Source organism: Hyaena hyaena, unplaced genomic scaffold (genome assembly GCF_003009895.1).
Source record: "Hyaena hyaena isolate Hyena2069 unplaced genomic scaffold, ASM300989v1 scaffold_153, whole genome shotgun sequence".
Taxonomy (NCBI): domain Eukaryota; kingdom Metazoa; phylum Chordata; class Mammalia; order Carnivora; family Hyaenidae; genus Hyaena; species Hyaena hyaena.
Window position 1 is genome coordinate 1,480,565 of NW_024080785.1, and position 17,227 is coordinate 1,497,791.

Sequence of the window (17,227 nt, forward strand, 5' to 3'; positions counted from 1 at the left end):
TAAGAATGAAGGAAGGCTAGAAAGTCCAAGAACCACGGGTTTCAAGAGATCAGTTTCACCAGGGAGGCTGTGCGAGCGTTTGGGGTGGGGCCTCGGCCCCGACGCGGCCAGAGGGTCGGCGGCTCCGCACCTCCCGCCGCCACCCCGGCCTCCAGGGCTGGGGTGTGACGGAGAAAGCCAGCCAGCCACCCAAGGGAACCTCCGCGCCGGGCAAAGCCACGTGACCCGGAGCCGGGGCGGGCCGAGGCGTGTCGTCTCCGCCCCGCGCGCAGGCGCGTTGCACGGGCGCTGAAATTCAAATTTGAACGGCCGCAGGGGGCCGAACCTGACACTGCAGGCCGAGGGACAGAGGAGAGTAGTTCGGGAGAGTTCTCCCCGCCCCGGCCTTCTGGGTCTCTCCGAGTGACACACTGAACCGGGACTCACTTTTCTTTTTCTGAATTTGAACCACCGTTTCTGTCGTCTCGCCATCAACACGCGCACTCCGGGACGATGGATCCGTTTACCGAGGTGAGAAAACCTGCGGGCGCAGCCTGCCGTCCCCACTCTCGGCCGCTACCCAGCCTTCCCACCTCCTGGGGACCGCTGGGCCCACCGGGCGGAGGGCGCGTGCGCGCGCGTGCGCAGCGTGTGTGCGGGCGGCCCAGCTGGGAGAGCCGTGGGAGAGAAGGGGCGGAGGGCGGACGCCGCCTGCTCTGCGGCTGCTGTTCGCTTACGGCTGTCTTGCAGCCGCAGCTCAGGGAGGGAGGTTTTGAGTCTGTCCTTAAAGGCGGTAACGAAGAGACCTCTGTCAGCCCCGATTACTGTATCGCTTCTGTGAACTGGAGCTCGGTCCCGTCCGAGAGTGAGCTTGGGGCCCGGCGGAACTAGTCCTGCTGGAAGGGAAAGCGGGGATAAGGCATAGGGTGGAGTCGGGCGCCCGAATGACTCCGTGCTGGGTGCAGCCGCCGCCCGCAAATGGAATGTGATTGGCGGGGTTCAACACCCAGAGGTGTTACGCACTTTAAGGATCCTGTTAACGAAATGACAGCAAAATGTTAAATAAACCAATACCTCAAACCATTGCATCCTTCCCGTAAAGTCAATACTTTCTTCAGACTTGATTGCTCAGCTAAATAGGGAAGAAGTTTAATTCCCGGGATTGGCACTTGAATGGAGAGGAAGCAGTGCAGGCCGGATATATACAAACAAAATTAATAGCCGACAATGTAAAAAGCCAGAGTAAAGAAATGAATCTCTGTGTGTATGTTTATGAAGCATAACATTATAGTGATACTTTTTAACTCCTCTTTTGTCCTTGGGAGATTGAATATGGATTAATTACATCGTGTGTCAGTTATTTCTCTAGCTTTGGCCAGTCTCGTTAAGAATGTACATGGACATACTCAGCAGTTTAGTGTGGCTACTTGTCCACTCCCTTTTCTCACAGGAAAGTTCCTGTTCCTGTGGGTTGTGCAAGGTTCAAACTGTTATTTTTTGAGTTGCTGCAGAGTGCGCCTGAAGCTGCCTCTCCACACTAGATTCAAAAGCTTAAATGCTATGGAGAATAGAAAACCTTCTTGGGGGGACCTATAGTTACAATTCCATAAGTCTAAGATAAAGTTTCAACAATCACACTTTACTTGCATTCAAACATAACAGTGTTTATTTTTGTTTCAAATTCTTAATCATCTAGGGAAAACACATTAATTTGTTAAGCTTACTTAAAGATTCTGACAGAAAACCCAGAACACATTTTTGTATTAGCTTTAAAATATAAGGCCGATTATGCACCATGTATTTTTCACACTCCTTGAGGTTAAAAAGGATATGTTATTTTATGTTAGTAATCTAGAATAGTATTATTTTAAAAATTAGCCCTGTGTGTCTGAATATTCCTTTCAGTCTCCGAAGTAACTTACAGGAACAAAGCATTTTGAAAGTTGGCTGAAAATTGTACTTCATTTCACTTAACAATGTCATTCTGAAGCTAGTGCAAATCTCAGTTGAAAGAAACTTTTAGCTGAAACAAACCTTTTGTTTGAGTGTGCTCAGAAACACATATGGCTTATATTATGAAAAGTTAGATCAGTTGAATTTGAAATAAACAGCGTCGACGTCTTTTCCTTAATTGGTAATGAGGGAACCATTTGAAATGGTTCCAGGGACTAGGTGCTTAATTATAGCATTCATAACATTTTTGTACAGGGACGTGAACTGGTACAGATCTTTGTCTGAAAAGAACTGAAAGTAAGTTAAAATGACTTTCTCAACCAGAGTTGTTTTTTTTTGTTTTTTTTTTTTTTGTCAGAACCATAGAACACAGAAAATGACTTGAGAGGCTATTTTGTTAATTTTCCCAAAGGTGATTGGTTCATAACCATGCCATCCTACAAGCATAGGAGAAACGTTCTTTCATTACGTTCATGTCGGCATTAGGGCTGACATATCAGCATTACGCTCATGTTAGCATTAGGGCTAATTCTTTTGATAAGTCTGGTTGAGAAAGCGACAACCATCCTAAAATCTCTCTTCCTCAAACCAGGCTGTTGTACATTGCTTCTCCCTGCTGTCACCAGTGCTGCCTGGCACGCTCTACCTCTCTCCCTGCCTCTTCCTCCTGGCAAACTGATGTCACCTCCAGCTCACACTTTGATTTCCTTTCTTCAGGGGGGTAGATCACCTTTTTCAGTGCTTCTCTCCCTTGCATTTACCTGTTGAATGTATTTCCTGCCAGAATGTGAGCTTCATGATTGCAGGCCTGTTCTTTCCTATTCAGGAGATGTTTCCCTAACATCAGGCACATCCAGTAACATTCTGCTGAAATAATAGAGCCATTCAGTGCAAATTATTTTACAAACCAAAAACTATATACAACAGTAACTGTTAGAACATTTTAGCCATGTTCATTTGTACAAAATTTCCTTTATTGTAGAAAATTTCAATTTACCCAAGTGTAATGACTCCTCAGGGACTCATCACCCAACACCACATGGCCATATTGTTTCCCTGTACTCCCCTCTAATCCCTCCCACTGAATTATTTGGAAGCAAATTCTAGAGATTATGTAACTTCATACATATATACTTCAGATTTATCATTGAACACTAAGGACTTGAAAAATCATAGTGCCATTATCATACCTGAAAAATCAACAATTCCTTAACATCATCAAATATTCTGTCAATATTCAGATTTCCTTAAGTGTCATGGTTTTGCAGTTTATTTGAATCAGGATCTAGGCAGAGTCCACAGGGCAGTGTCTCTATACTTTTCCTGGATGAGCCAGAAATAAAGAAGCTATCTTGGTTCATGGATTAACAGGCAGTTAAGGCAGAAGTTTATTGTTTATTATTGTGATCAGCTGATAACATGGAAAAGGTTATGTTGATATGAAGTTAGTTCTCCTGACAATAAGTTCTTTTTTTTTTTAATTTTTTTAATGTTTATTTCTGAGAGAGAGAGACAGCGTGAGCAGGGGAGTGTCAGAGAGAGAGGGAGACACAGAATCTGAAGCAAGCTCCAGGCTCTGAGCTAGCTGTCAGCACAGAGCCCGATGCAGGGCTCGAACCCGTGAGATCTCACGAACCGTGAGATCATGACCTGAGCCGAAGCCGGACGCTTAACCGACTGAGCCACCCAGGGGCCCCTCCTGACAATAAGTTCTTAAAAACGAGCCATTGGGTTTAACCAAAAGACAATTTATAGCAAAGTTGTTAGAAGCCCAAACTCTGGGGTCTGGGTTTGAATCCTGCCTTACCACTTAGCTGTGGGACCTATGGCTTGTTTTTTAACCTGTGACTGGGTCCCTTCATCTGTAAAAACCGTAGTAAAAACAGAACCTGCCAAGTAAAATTTTGAAAATGGAATGAGATTTTGTGTGCAGACACTGAAAGTACTTACATAAAAGTTGGTGCTGTTGTGCTTGCCATTAGGTGAATGTAAAACCATAAATTTAATGCTCCTAACATTAGTTTTAGCCTCTTAGTTTGAGGATCTCATGGGGGTTGGTCATTCCCTAAGACCTCCAGAGGGAACCCCACAGCTGGCTGTGCTGAGTTAGACCTTTCTGTGTAGGACCCTTAGAAGAGAAAAGCTACAATTAAAATACTCTGTAAAGCACCTTCTCTTGTGCAATAAGTAAATGAACATGCTGTTACTAGTCCAAATGGAATTTCTCTTATTTTTCAGAATTAAATGAAAATCTCTGTATTGGCATCAAAAAGAATGCTGCTAGAGTGTATTGAAAATGAGTTAGTTTATATTGAGCCTCTTGTTTAAGAAGGCAGGGAAATAAGCAATACCTCCTTAAAAAATTTCTGTCAAGTGATTTGAGGTGTGTGTGTGTGTGTGGCAGAAATTGCTTAAGGACTATAAGCTTTAGTTACTTTAGATTCATCCACATGAAATGTCTTATTTCCTGGTTACATTAGTTATTGCAGTTTTTTATGCCTTTATTATTTAAAGAAGCAGGTGTGATATTTGAAAGAATGTACTTTATAAATAAAGAACCCTTGAATTGCTGATGCATTGTTATAGGAACTTAGATTTATTAAGCTGTTGAGTTTTTGTCCTTTAGATACATTTCTTTTAAATTAATCTTTGGTCTTTATTTTATAGATTAGGGAACTTCTGCTTATCTGTTTTAATTTTTTTTAATTTTGAAATCTTTGAATCTACTGTAGACAGTAGAGCACTTGTATGTTTGAATGGCAAAGCCACATTCTTTTGTGACTGATCTCTTGCTCATAGTAACTGAAAATATACTGACTCACAAGTATTCTAACTGACAAGAACGGAATGTGAGCATGTACATGAGCGAAGAAAATTAGGCTAGTTTTTTTTTTTTTTTAATCTGGGGAATCATATATTTTATCATGGGGGAAATTATCATATATATATGAATTTGTGTAACCATATTGCTTTTCAGTTTGTTGAAGACGTTTATTCAAAGGGTAAATGTCTTGTGTTTTGGAAGGCATTTGGTTCATAAATTATTCTTTCAGTGACATCGCATTTAGATTTAGTGTCACTCTTTCAATGAGAAAGCATTCCTAAGAAAAGTGGAGCTCACATATCTTTTGCTCAGAGGAATTTAAATCTTTTTTAATGTTTTTTAAAAAATTTTTGAGACAGAGCATGAGTGAGGGAGGGGTAGAGAGAGAGAGAGGGAAACAGAAGCCGAAGCAAGCTTCAGGCTCTGAGCTGTCAGCAGAGACCAACGCGGGGCTCGAACTCACAAACCGTGAGATCATGACCTGAGCCGAAGTTGGGTGCTTAAGCAACTGAGCTACCCAGGCACCCCACTCAGAGGAATTTTAAAGAATAATTAATCTATTTTAAGTAAGCAATTAAAAAGGTCAAATGGGAGTGTAATTCCTTAGTCTGTGCTAACTACGTATCTGTGTGTGCAGGGCAGTGTATAAATTCCAGCCAATAATTTGCACATCTCTGCTAGTTGTATACTTTTGAAAGAGAATTGTGTTATAGGATCTTGCATTTGTTCAACTACACTGTTTCAAATAGAAGCATTAATTGATTCAGGGTTAGAAAAGAGTAATCATGCTTTCATGGAATGGTTAAGATATCAACTTAAAATTATTTTATTAAATATTGATATTCAATTAAATAAAATGTGGGATTTTTAAATTAGCTTTTCTTTTCCTGTCATCTTAGGAAATGTCAGGTTTTCAAAGGACTGAATATGTCCGTTATCTCTTGCTGTTTACCATTATACCAAATCTTAGTGGCTGTATTAGTTTTGTTGCTGTAACAAATTACCACACTTAGAGGCTTAAAATCACATATAGTTATTATTTTCTGAAGATCATAAGGCTGATGGAGTTTACTGGATTAAGATCAAGGTGTCGGCAGGACTGTGTTCCTTCTGGAGGCTCTAGAGGAGAATCTGTTTCCTCATGGTTTCTAGCTTCTAGAAGCCACTTGCATCTTCTGGCTTATGGCCCCTTCCTCCATCTCCAGAGCCACCAATCACATCACTCCAAGCTCTGCTTCTGTTGTCATATCTTCTCTGCCCTCCCTGACTCTTTTCCCTCAGAAGGACAATTGTGATTATATTATGCCCACCGAAATGATCCAGGACAATCTTTTCATCTCAGGATTCTTCATCACATCTGCCAAGTCCCTTTTGCCAAGTAAAGTAGCACATTGACAAGTTCAGGGAATTAGGAGATGAATTAATGAACAGGAAGTGAACAGTCTTTGGGGGACCGTTATTCTCTGTACCAAAGTGCTTAAAACAGCCACCACGTTGGTCCTCACGACTCTGGCTCAACAGTTTGTGTTGGCTCAGCTGGGCTGTGCTTCTGGCCGTGTCCCCTGCGGTCCTGCAGGAGTCTGCAGTGATCTGGCAAATTAGCTGGCACTGGATGCTCTAACGTGGCCTTACTCATCGTCCGGTGGTTGCTGGCCTTCTATACCTCACCTCGCGGCACGGTTCCAAGAGACTGAAAAGAGAAACTGCAAAACCTCTGAGGCTGGCGGTTGGAAGTCATGCCCTATCAATTCTGCCACATTCTGTTGGTCAAAGTAAATCATAAGGCCAGCCCAGTTAAAGGGTGTGGAAATAGGTTCTACCTTTTGATGGAAGCAGAAAAAACTTCTGGTCATTTTAAATCTCATACAACCAACTTTACACAGTTTATTCATATTATATCTGTAATAATTAAAAAAAATTTTAATGTTTATTTTTGAGAGAGATTGGGCAGGGGAGGGCCAGAGAGAGAGAGAATCTCAAGGAGATTCTGCATTGTCAATGTGGCGCCTGACACGGCCTCAAACCCATGAACCATGAGATCATGACCTGAGCTGAAATCAAGAGTCAGACACTTAACTGACTGAGCCACCCCGGTGCCCCTGTAATAATTTTGACATGGGGTGCTTCTTTAGTGAATTTTTACCTAACTACTTAGGATTCCACTTTTGAAATGTATTTAACTGCTATCCTACATGGCAATTAGTGATTGTAAAAGGTGCGTCAAGTTTTGTGAACATTTGACTAAACTTGTGCTTTAACACTGATATATCATATGCACAGAAACTGCTTGAACGAACGCGTGCCAGGCGAGAGAATCTTCAGAGAAAGATGGCTGAGAGGCCCACAGCCGCAGCCAGGTCTGCGATGCACGCCAAGAGAACCCGAGAGCCGCTTTCCGAAGCAAGTAACCAGCAGCCTCTACCTGGTAGTGAAGGTAAAAGGCTTTGTGGGGAGAAGTAAAATTTGCATCTTTTAAAGAAGATCAGCCCCAAACATTTTATTGTGCATGTTGAAAAACCAGGGTCCTTGGGAGACAAATGTAGTCATGGCCTCTGGGGGAAAGATCAGCCTTCTGTTCTATTCAGGTCTGTTATATCAGACCTAGAACTAAGGCCAGAGAGAGTCTCTCCTAAACACTCCCAGTTAATTTGTTGAACTTAATTTCCTCCACCTGAAGTTGTCCTTAAAGCCTCCAAGGAAAGAAGAGTAAAGGGGCAGGGGAACACTTAATTACACAGTGGTGGCGTGGACTTTATCCACCCCAGCAACGCCAGAACAGCTGACTGCCAAGTGCAGATAGAGTCTCTGGCATGAGCAGGGCAGCAAAAGGCCAACCTGCTCACAGATGCTTGACATTTAGTGGGTCTTCTCATCCTCTGTCTGTTGAACCCGCTCTCGAGAGCTAGGCTCGGCGCATAGGTTGTGAATCTAAGAACCAGAAACAAATAAATACACACAAACAGACAAACCTAAACTCACTGGAAATTTAACTTATTCTTTCCTAAATCCTGGAATCTCCAGCCTGCATCAGTAAGCTAGCTGCTTTAGTCTTTGCCTAGAGTGTGGAATAAATAGTCTCAAGATAACATTTGTCCCTACTGTAAACTTAAAAGTACAAAGAAAAAGAGCATTATAGAAGCAAAATCAATATTACAAGAGGTGAGGGAATGGAGAGGGCTCACAGTTATTTTGTAAGCTAACCATAGAATAGGAATTTATTTTCACATATTTATACATTTTGAAGGGAGGGAATACCATATATATCACCTATACATGGTATACATATTACACATATGTGATTTGTTACATATGCATGGTATATATGTTACACATGTAGCATATATATCAACATACATGCAATGTGTATACATATATATATTATATGTATGGTGTATATATTGCACATATATGGTATGGTTTGTGAAAGATTGTTTTAAAAACAGAAAGCCTGTTTCTACCCTTAGCCATGTTGCTTTAGGCAAGTCACGTAATTGCTCTGTGTTTGGTTTTCCTTATCTAAAAATGAGGTGATTGGGCTGTGTGATCTTTAGAATCATTCAAGGCTTTTCCTTATTATATGTGTATGTGCTTTTTATTTCCTAGCATCTGAAGACTACACAAAGTATCAGGCATATATCTGGAGAATATTATTTGAATATCTTTTCATTCAGGTGTCTTAAACTAGAAATTATATGCTGAAAAAGACTTCTCTCATGTCAGCTTTCTAGGTCACTGAAAGTAGGATTTTACATATTTCTTGTTGTAAGGAAAATCATTCAAAGAGACTAGAAAAACATGATGTTTTGTAAATAATTTGTCAAGTACTACTGCCAGTTTTTTGTGCTATGAGAAATGGAATTTTGAATGTTTTTTTCTGGGGGGGGGTGTCCTTTTAATCTAGAGAAATCTTGTACAAAACCATCACCATCAAAAAAACGGTGTTCTGACAACGCTGAAGTAGAAGTTTCCAACTTGGAAAATGAAAAGCCAGTTGAATCAGCTTCTGCAAAAGCCTGTCCTCCAAGTCCTGCGCCTCCTCTGGCGCAGCCGCAAGTGCCAGCTCCTGTCAGCGAGGCTGAGGCTGCCCCGGCACCGCTGCTGGGTGTGAGGACAGGGCTTCATGCAAGATTGGAAGCGAGGGCAGCCTCCTCGGTGAAAACGCGAATGCAAAGACTGGTGGAGCAGCGGCGCCACTGGGATAATAATGACATGACAGGTATGAATTAAGGGGATGGCATGGGCCTTCCAGTCTGTTTCAAGAAGATTCCACTTGGTAGGTTGAAAATTTGATTTATTGGTTACCACACAAAAGATAAATGCTTCTGTTGTATCTGTCTCCTGAGTGTCAGTTGCTTACAAATGGTTTGTGTATCAATAGCATATTTATAAGTTGGTTGTATCCTCGTTGAAGTGGGTGCCGATGAGGTTCTTAGACTACCTCTAAGCTGGGTCTTATGACAGAATTATCTTATAGTTTCAATAAAAAACAGTAGAGAACAGGGACGCCTGGGTTAAGCGGCCAACTTCAGCTCAGGTCATGATCTTGCAGTTCGTGGGTTCGAGCCCTGCATCGGGCTCTTTGCTGACAGCCCTGAGCCTGGAGCCTGCTGCAGATTCTGCGTCTCCCTCTCTCTGTTTTCCTCCCCCACTCCTGCTCTGTCACTCTCTCAAAATTAAATAAATTAAAAAATTAAAAAAGAAAAACCCGTTAGAGAACAAACTGTACTGTTGGCATTATTAGCATTACTGATCTTCAGCTCTATATGCAAGGAATCCTATTTGATGGATTAGCTAATTAAATTGAGTGGCTAAGGTATGCAATGCTATTTAATAGAGGGGAGAGAACATTTCCACACTTACTGAGCACCTATTGTTATGCTAAGGTGCTGGGAACCAGTGAAGTGACCTGGGCTCAGACTCAGATAGAGAGGGTGACAGCAAATCAGCAGTCACACAGCAGGATTATGTGTTCTGTGATCAATTTTGTCCCCTATCTTGTTACAAAAAAAGCCTTGAGATGACTTACAAAAACAACTATATGACAAAACAAGAAAAATAAGGAAATTCCAGGGTGAAGAGAAGGAAAAACAAACGAAGGAAGGGTAAAATTAGTTTATTAAATACAGGCTTTAAGGTACACCTCACTTGCCAGAGTCCTGAACTCACTAGCAGCCCATGCAAAGAGGTAAAACACCAGCAGTTATGTGACTGGTGTTTCCAAGAGGAAAGCAGAACCGTGGCCAGAACTAAGTCCCAAGAGCACTTTCTTTCCTGGGTCATCAAAGATGATTTTGCAGAAGGTAGTAAATGTGTAAAGTTTCTCAAGGCAGGCAGGCGGCCTGGCTCCAAGCTCAGTTCAGTATGCACGATTGCAAAGAGCCAGCATAGGACAGGTGGACAGCTCAGTGGCAACTGGGCCTTACCCATGGAAGTGTTCCTCAAGCTTTGGCTTTCAGCCTGGCTCCCATGTAACAGAAACATTTGGACCATTGGATTCGAATCTCAGGAGTGTGGTGGAGCCCTAGGGTGTGCTTTTGTCTTTTGTTTTATTTTTAAGCTCTGTATATTATCCCGATGCATGGACAGAATTGAGACCAAGTGATTTGAAGAAATGGATGCACTACATAGATTTAGGCAGTCTTTTATAAATATCAATTCTTTTGTCTGAAATTTTGATAAGTATTGGATAGTGGAACATTTAAGGTTATCCTTTTTGGCAGTGATGGTAATTTCAAGAACAAGTACTTACTGTGTAAAGTGCCAGGCATTCTAAATATTATTTGTTCTTTTTTTTCCTATAATTAAAAAAAATTTTTTTAATGTTTTTTATTTATTTCTGAGAGAGAGAGAGAGAGAGAGAGAGACAGCATGAGCAGGGGAGGGTCAGAGAGAGAGGGAGACACAGAATCCAAAACAGGCTCCAGGCTCTGAGCTTGCTGTCAGCACAGAGCCCGAAGTGGGGCTCGAACCCACAGACCATGAGATCATGACCTGAGCTGAAGTCGGACACTTAACCAACTGAGCCACCCAGGCGCCCCAATATTATTTGTTCTAATATAGCATTTAATTCTTAAAAAATCTTATGATATACATACCACTTTTACGTTCATGTTATAGAAGAGGAAACTGGGTTTGGAGAGAGTAAGACACCTGCCTTGAATCAGCAGCTAAAATTCCAATGTCAGTAGTTTAACTCTAGCACTCAACTCTTGCCTGCTCTAACTTACCTGATGATATTTGGCTTTTTTGAAAAAAAAAAAGTTTATTGTTGAGAGAGAAAGACAGACAGACAGGGAGCAAGCAGGGGAGGGGCAGAGAGAGGGAGACACAGAATCCAAATCAGGCCCCAGGCTCAGAGCCCGACACAGGGCTCAAACCCACGAACCACGAGATCATGACCTGAGCAGAAGTTGGAGGCTTAACCGACTGAGCCACCCGGGTGCCCGACCTGCTTGCTGTTTTTGGGCATGTAACAGAGTGCGGATGTTCCAAGCTGTCTGTTATACCTACTTATCTCAGTAGTGGGCAGGGCTCACCATGTTTTACAGTGTCTGAGGAGGCTAACTGGTAAATGTGCCTCAACACAAGGATGTCCCATTTGTGTTGCGTAGGAAGTATGTATGGATAGTGGGGAGAGGGCTGTGACTGAATCCACACTTAGAAGAGCAGACAGGACCCTCACCATTCTGGAACAGAAAGTTGCAGCAGTGATTTTGAACATTTTGAAAGCAAACATTAACACATGCCTACCTCAGCTTTGAAAATAAATCTCATTAAGGCATAGCCTGTCTGATTTTAAGCACTGACACTTGAGAATAAAGCACTTGCAATGAATGATTTAGTGAATGCTATCCAGGATGTGGGTAGCAGCCAATTAAATGAGGGATTATACTAAAATAGAACTTATCTGAAGCTCATTTCTGATGAGAACAGTTAGTAGAGCTAGAGTTCCATGAAACGCATTCCTAAAACATGGTAATAAAACCGTCATCTGCATAGAGGACAGGGCTTATTCTTACAGGAAAGTGAGAGAGGAATGCAAAGGGGTATTGCAGGGCCACTGGTGTTCAGGGAAGATTTTCTGGAGGAGGCAGAGGCAATCATTCTGGACTCTGAGGGACCGAGGGCTTCGGATAGTGCAGGAGGTATCGTAGGCAGAAGCAACAGAATGCCTAAAAAGCAGAGAGTTACCATAAACAAAGTGTGTGCATGAAGAGTAGATATTTTCTGGTAGAAAAACAAGAGATCACTTGACGAAATCAGCAGGGTCCAGAGCATATGGAGTTTACCCAGGAGGTGATGGGGACATCCTGGGAGAGTTTGTGGGCAAATGTCGTAGAGAGGTCACCCTGACATCACAAGTGAGGAGGGACTGAATAGGGCAGACACTCCAGGGGGACCAGTTAGAAGGCTAGTGTTATAATGCACGTGTGGAACGAAGGCCTGTGGAAGTGAAGGGGAGAGGCTGCGTCTGCAAGATTTAGGAGAGAATCTCTGGAACTGGACGCCTAGATGGTGGAGGAGGTGAAGGGAGGAGGAGGAAGAGGCCATGGTAAGAGGAACGTGTTTGGGGCGGCCTCAGTGTCAGATGTGTTATCTGGGGTGCCAGGGTGACAGCCAGACAGAGGTGGTTGGTGGTTCCAAGGACACCATGGAGGATACGGCACAGGGACACAACTAGCAGAGCGTGATGTCACCGGTGGAAACAAAAGGCCAGCAGAGTGTGTACTGGGCATCTAGTGACAGCAGCAAAAGCAGCTTGCAGGCTGCGGTGTAGACAGAGGCAGGTTGAAGGGAGCTGAGCGGTGAGAGAGTAATTGTGCAGGGCAAGAGGGGCAGCTGCAGAGGGGTGTATGTCGGTGAGAGAGGGTGTTTGTGTTTAGCTTTAAGATGAGACCGACTTGAGTATAAATATGTGCGGAGACAAAGCGTTTGTAGAGGGGAGGGATGCATACAGGCCTTCGGCCGTTAAGCATTGCAAACGTGAGATCTATCTCCAAATGAAGTAGCTGTGGAAAAACACCGCTGTCTAACCCCGTGCTCTCTGATACCGGAAACGCTAGCCATATGTAGCATTTAAGATTTAAATTAATTCCAATGAAAGGAAATGAGGTTTCCTAGCTACATTTCAAGTGCTCACTAGCCATATGTGGCTAGTGGTCCCTCTACTAGATAGCATGGATATGGAACACCACCATCATTGCGGAAAGTTCTATTGCACAGCCCTGGTCTACTCCATTTCTAAAACAAAAAGTGCCTGTCGAATCCATAAGCTTAAATTGTGCAGTATTGTAACATAAGGAATTAATTCTAAAAATGTAACCTAAATGTACAGCACCCTCGGGCATTCATAATCCATTAAAAATTGAAAAAAAAAATAGGTATAAAAAGTTTGTGGGATTTTTTAAAAATTTGGATTAGGTATCCTCTGATTTGATAAGGTATTGTCAAATTTAAGCAGTTTGGTAGTTTCATGCCTTTGAGAGCTTTTTATTAGTTTTTAAACCTACTAACCTCTTTTTTTTTAATGTTTTTTTTTTTAAACTTATTTTTGAGAGAGAGAGAATGGGGGAGGGACACAGAGCAAGGCGGGGACAGAAGATCTGAAGCGGGCTCTGTGCTGACAGCAGAGAACCTGATGTGGGGCTAGAACTCGCCAACTATGAGATCATGATCTGGGCCGAAGTTAGATGCTGAACTGACTGAGCCACCCAGACGCCCCTCCACAGACCTCTTTTTCAAATTCTGAGTGGAGTGATCCTGGGGTTATATACATGCATAGCTCTCGAAGATGGGTCTTACTCTTTTTCTGAAAACATTTTCAGATGACACACCAGAAAGCTCACTCATCTCACTAATGCCATCGGAGGGAAGGGCTGCCTCCCCTCCCAAACCACCGCCTGCAGGTGCCTCAGCAACTCCAGTTGGTAGAAGGGGCCGTCTGGCCAATCTTGCAGCAACTATTTGCTCGTGGGAAGATGATGTAAATCACTCATCTGCAAAGCAAAACAGTGCACAAGAACAGCCTGGTACCACTTGTTTATCCAAATTTTCCTCTGCAAGTGGAGCATCTGCTAAGATCAATAGCAGCAGTGTCAAGCAGGAAGCTACATGCTGTTCCCAAAGGGATGGCGAGGCCTCTTTGAATAAAGCTCCATCCTCCAGTGCTGTGGGTGCATCTTTGAATAATGCTACAGTTTCCAGCTCTGTGGTAAGTCATGCAGTATCAGTCTTTGGAAGCCTTTTCTTTTTCATTTTGGGTGATGATGTATATGTACGTGTAGGTATGTATCTTATATACAGAGTATATTTGTATGTATTTTTAGAAATTGGTGGCACAGAAATTAAAAATAATAAATTTGGCAGCCTATGCCAAAATAAATTAGTAGTTGACAATTAAATTACACTAAGTTCATACAATTGCAAGGTATAGAATAATGGAATGATGGAGCCCCTTCTTAGTCATCAGGCAGAGCACTGATCATTATTTTCTCTGTAGAATGCTTTATGTATGTGTATAAATATAAGATACCAAATTTCTCTGACAGGACATATAATAAGGTAGCCGCTGCAGTTGCCTTCAGAAGGCATTTGCTGAACAAGATTGTGGGTATGATAATTTTACCGTATATTCTTTTGGAGTGTTTGAAAGTTTTAACCTGCACATGAATGACATCAACAACTTTCAAAAACAATCTTTAAAAACAGAAAAGCGAAGGAGGGTTAGGTTTCCGAGCATTGTTTTTAAATGTAGAGCCAGGTTTTGGAATTAGATAGGCTTGCATTCAACCCAGGCTCTGCCATGTAATTGAAAATGTGGCTTTAGACAAGTTATTTCACCTTGTAAAACCTTATTTTCTCATCTGCAAAATGGGATGGAAAGGGTTATTGGGAAGATAAATGAGATAATGTGCATAAACCCTTAGCAAAGTGCTTGACACAAAGCACTTAATAATAGGTTATAGTTAGTCATCAAATACATGATAGGATTTTGCTAAATTAATACTGAATTAAAATACAAAAAAATGCAATGTGGTCTGATACACTTAAAATTTATCAAGGTGATAGTGAGATAATATGAAAGAAGTTGTTTTTTTTAAAATAGGGAGTGACCCTATCCCTTATATGAAATTACTCCGCAATATATTGTGCAGGCTAAATTATATATTATTATTTAAATAATGGTATTTTCTTCTTTTTTTTTTTATGTTTTATTTATTTCTAGGAGAGAGAGAGCGTGAGCAGGGGAGGGTCAGAGAGAGAGGGAGTCACAGACTGAAACAGGCTCCAGGCTCTGAGCTGGCAGTCAGCACAGAGCCCGACGCGGGGCTCGAACCCACGAACCACGAGATCATGACCTAAGCAAAAGTCGGACGCTCAACCGACTAAGCCACCCAGGCGCCCCTGTATTTTCTTCTTTTTTAAAGTTCTTTTCATATATTTTGAGAGAAAGAGAGACCTTGAGCAGAGAGAGACAGAGAGAGAGAATCCCAAGCAGGCTCTGCACTGTTAGCACAGAGGCTGACTTGGGAGCTCGAACTCACGAGCTGCGAGATCATGACCTGAGCCGAAATCAAGAGTTAGACACTTAACTGGCTGAGCCATCCAGGTGCCCCAAATAGTAGCATTATCAAAGTTGATTTTTTTTTTTTTTTTTTTTTTTTGTCAAACCTTTCAAATTGGTTTGATCTATTAGGGAGAAAATTTTTTTTTCCTAAGTTTACATAAAGGCTACTAAGTAAATAGAATTTGACTTGTTTTAAGACTACCTTTAGATATTGTGAATACTGTTATTTACTCTAAGTGTTATCATGTTTCAGAAAGCTGCTGCTTCCCCAGTGAAGTCTTCTACTGTATCTATTGCTGATCCTAAAATCTGTGAGGTACAAAATCCTGAGCTACTTCAGAAAACTCCTGTTAGTCCCCTGAAAACAGAGATATCGAAACCAACTGGGAAGTCAACCGTGTCGCAGACAGTTGGGCCCAAAGAAGAATTAAATAGAGAAATATGTCGGCAGTCTCAATCTAAAGGCAAATCTGCAACACCAGGTTACGTATCTTTTCAAAAATCTAGTTATTGCTGACTGTTTTCAGAAGGTCTGTTCTCAGCATTTTAGGTTTCCAGTCGTGAATTGTGTGTTCAGTGTTGGTTTGCCATGGCAAGGGCCTGAATGTGTACGATGGAACTTCTTCAAATCCAGCTCTCATTTATTGAGTGAATATTCATTACTGTAGACTTGTCCAGTTCTGGTCATAGTAGGTAACTTGTTACATTTTAACAGTTTAAACATGGTTTTTTTCTAGAATGACCACGGTAGATACTTTCTTCTATACGTTTAGATGGAGACAAAGCATATACAACTGTAAATCACATCTTAAGGGCATGATGGAGAAGTGTTCTTGTAAGCACATGTGCAGAGCAATGTTTTCTAAACTTCAGTATTAAGTCACCCCTGATAGCAAAGGGAAATGAATGTGTGTACAAATGACCCCACTCCTAATTATATTTATATGTGTGTATATTGTGTGTGAGTATATACATGTGAAAGTTCAAAATTCCCTATAGTAAATTGATGTTCCCAGAAATCCGTATTTACTTTGTGGGGGCTTCACCCTTCTGGTGTACCCCCACGTGCTATTGGTTGAGAAACCCAAGACTAAAGAGTATGGCTCAAATATATGGAGAGATAGTTTACTTTGAACAATAATTTTTTTCATTAGAATTGCCTTTGGAAAGATCTTCAATTTAAAATTTTAACTTCTTAAAAATATAATCTCTGGGAAACTGTAGTTCGTTATAAAAGAGAAGTAGACAGAGATAACAGTGGGAATCCATTAGTTATGGGCTAGGAAAGCAGCAGTTTCCACAGGAGCTGAAATGAGAATTCGAAGCAACAGCAAAATCCCCACATGGGATAGGACGAGTTATCCCCAATTTTCTAAAGACTTATGGCATAGATAAGAAGGCTTTTCTTAAATTATTATTCTTGGCTATTGGATATGCCCAGAATTTATTATCAGGCTTCAGAGATCTTTAATTTACATGTTTCTTTGTATTCTTTGTGTTCTTATTATTTTTTGTGTTCTTAGATTTTATTAAAAATATTTTTTAATGTTTATTTATTTTGAGAGAGTGTGTATGCGTGGGGGAGGGGCAGAGGGAGAGGGAAACAGAGAATCCAAAGCAGACTCTAGATTCTGAGCTGTCAGCACAGAGCCTGACACAGGACTCAAACTCACAAACCGTGAGATCATGACTCGAGCCGAAGCCGGACGCTTAACTGACTGAGCCACCCAGGCACCCCTATTCTCAGTGGATTTTAGTTAGAGATAATGATAAGAAGCGACATGTGGAGTCTTCAAACTATGCCTTTGGGTCAAATTGTGCCTTTTACCTGTTTTATTGGAACATAGCCGTGCCCATTTATTTACATGTTGTCAGTGGCTGCTTTCATGCTTCAGGGTAGAGTT

At 41.7% G+C, this 17,227-nt stretch overlaps 1 protein-coding gene across 3 annotated transcripts in view; it reads left to right on the forward strand.

The window, feature by feature from the left end:
* Positions 1 to 344: 344 nt before the first annotated feature.
* ANLN (anillin actin binding protein) overlaps positions 345 to 17,227 on the forward strand; it is a 48,622-nt gene continuing 31,739 nt past the window's right edge. For all 3 annotated transcript variants that reach the window (XM_039239139.1, XM_039239141.1, XM_039239140.1), the window contains exons 1-5: positions 345 to 510; positions 7,037 to 7,190; positions 8,658 to 8,972; positions 13,582 to 13,967; positions 15,577 to 15,805. In XM_039239139.1, coding sequence (XP_039095070.1) covers positions 493 to 510; positions 7,037 to 7,190; positions 8,658 to 8,972; positions 13,582 to 13,967; positions 15,577 to 15,805 — 1,102 coding nt within the window. In that variant the 5' untranslated portion in view covers positions 345 to 492. The remainder of the gene's footprint in view (positions 511 to 7,036; positions 7,191 to 8,657; positions 8,973 to 13,581; positions 13,968 to 15,576; positions 15,806 to 17,227) is intronic.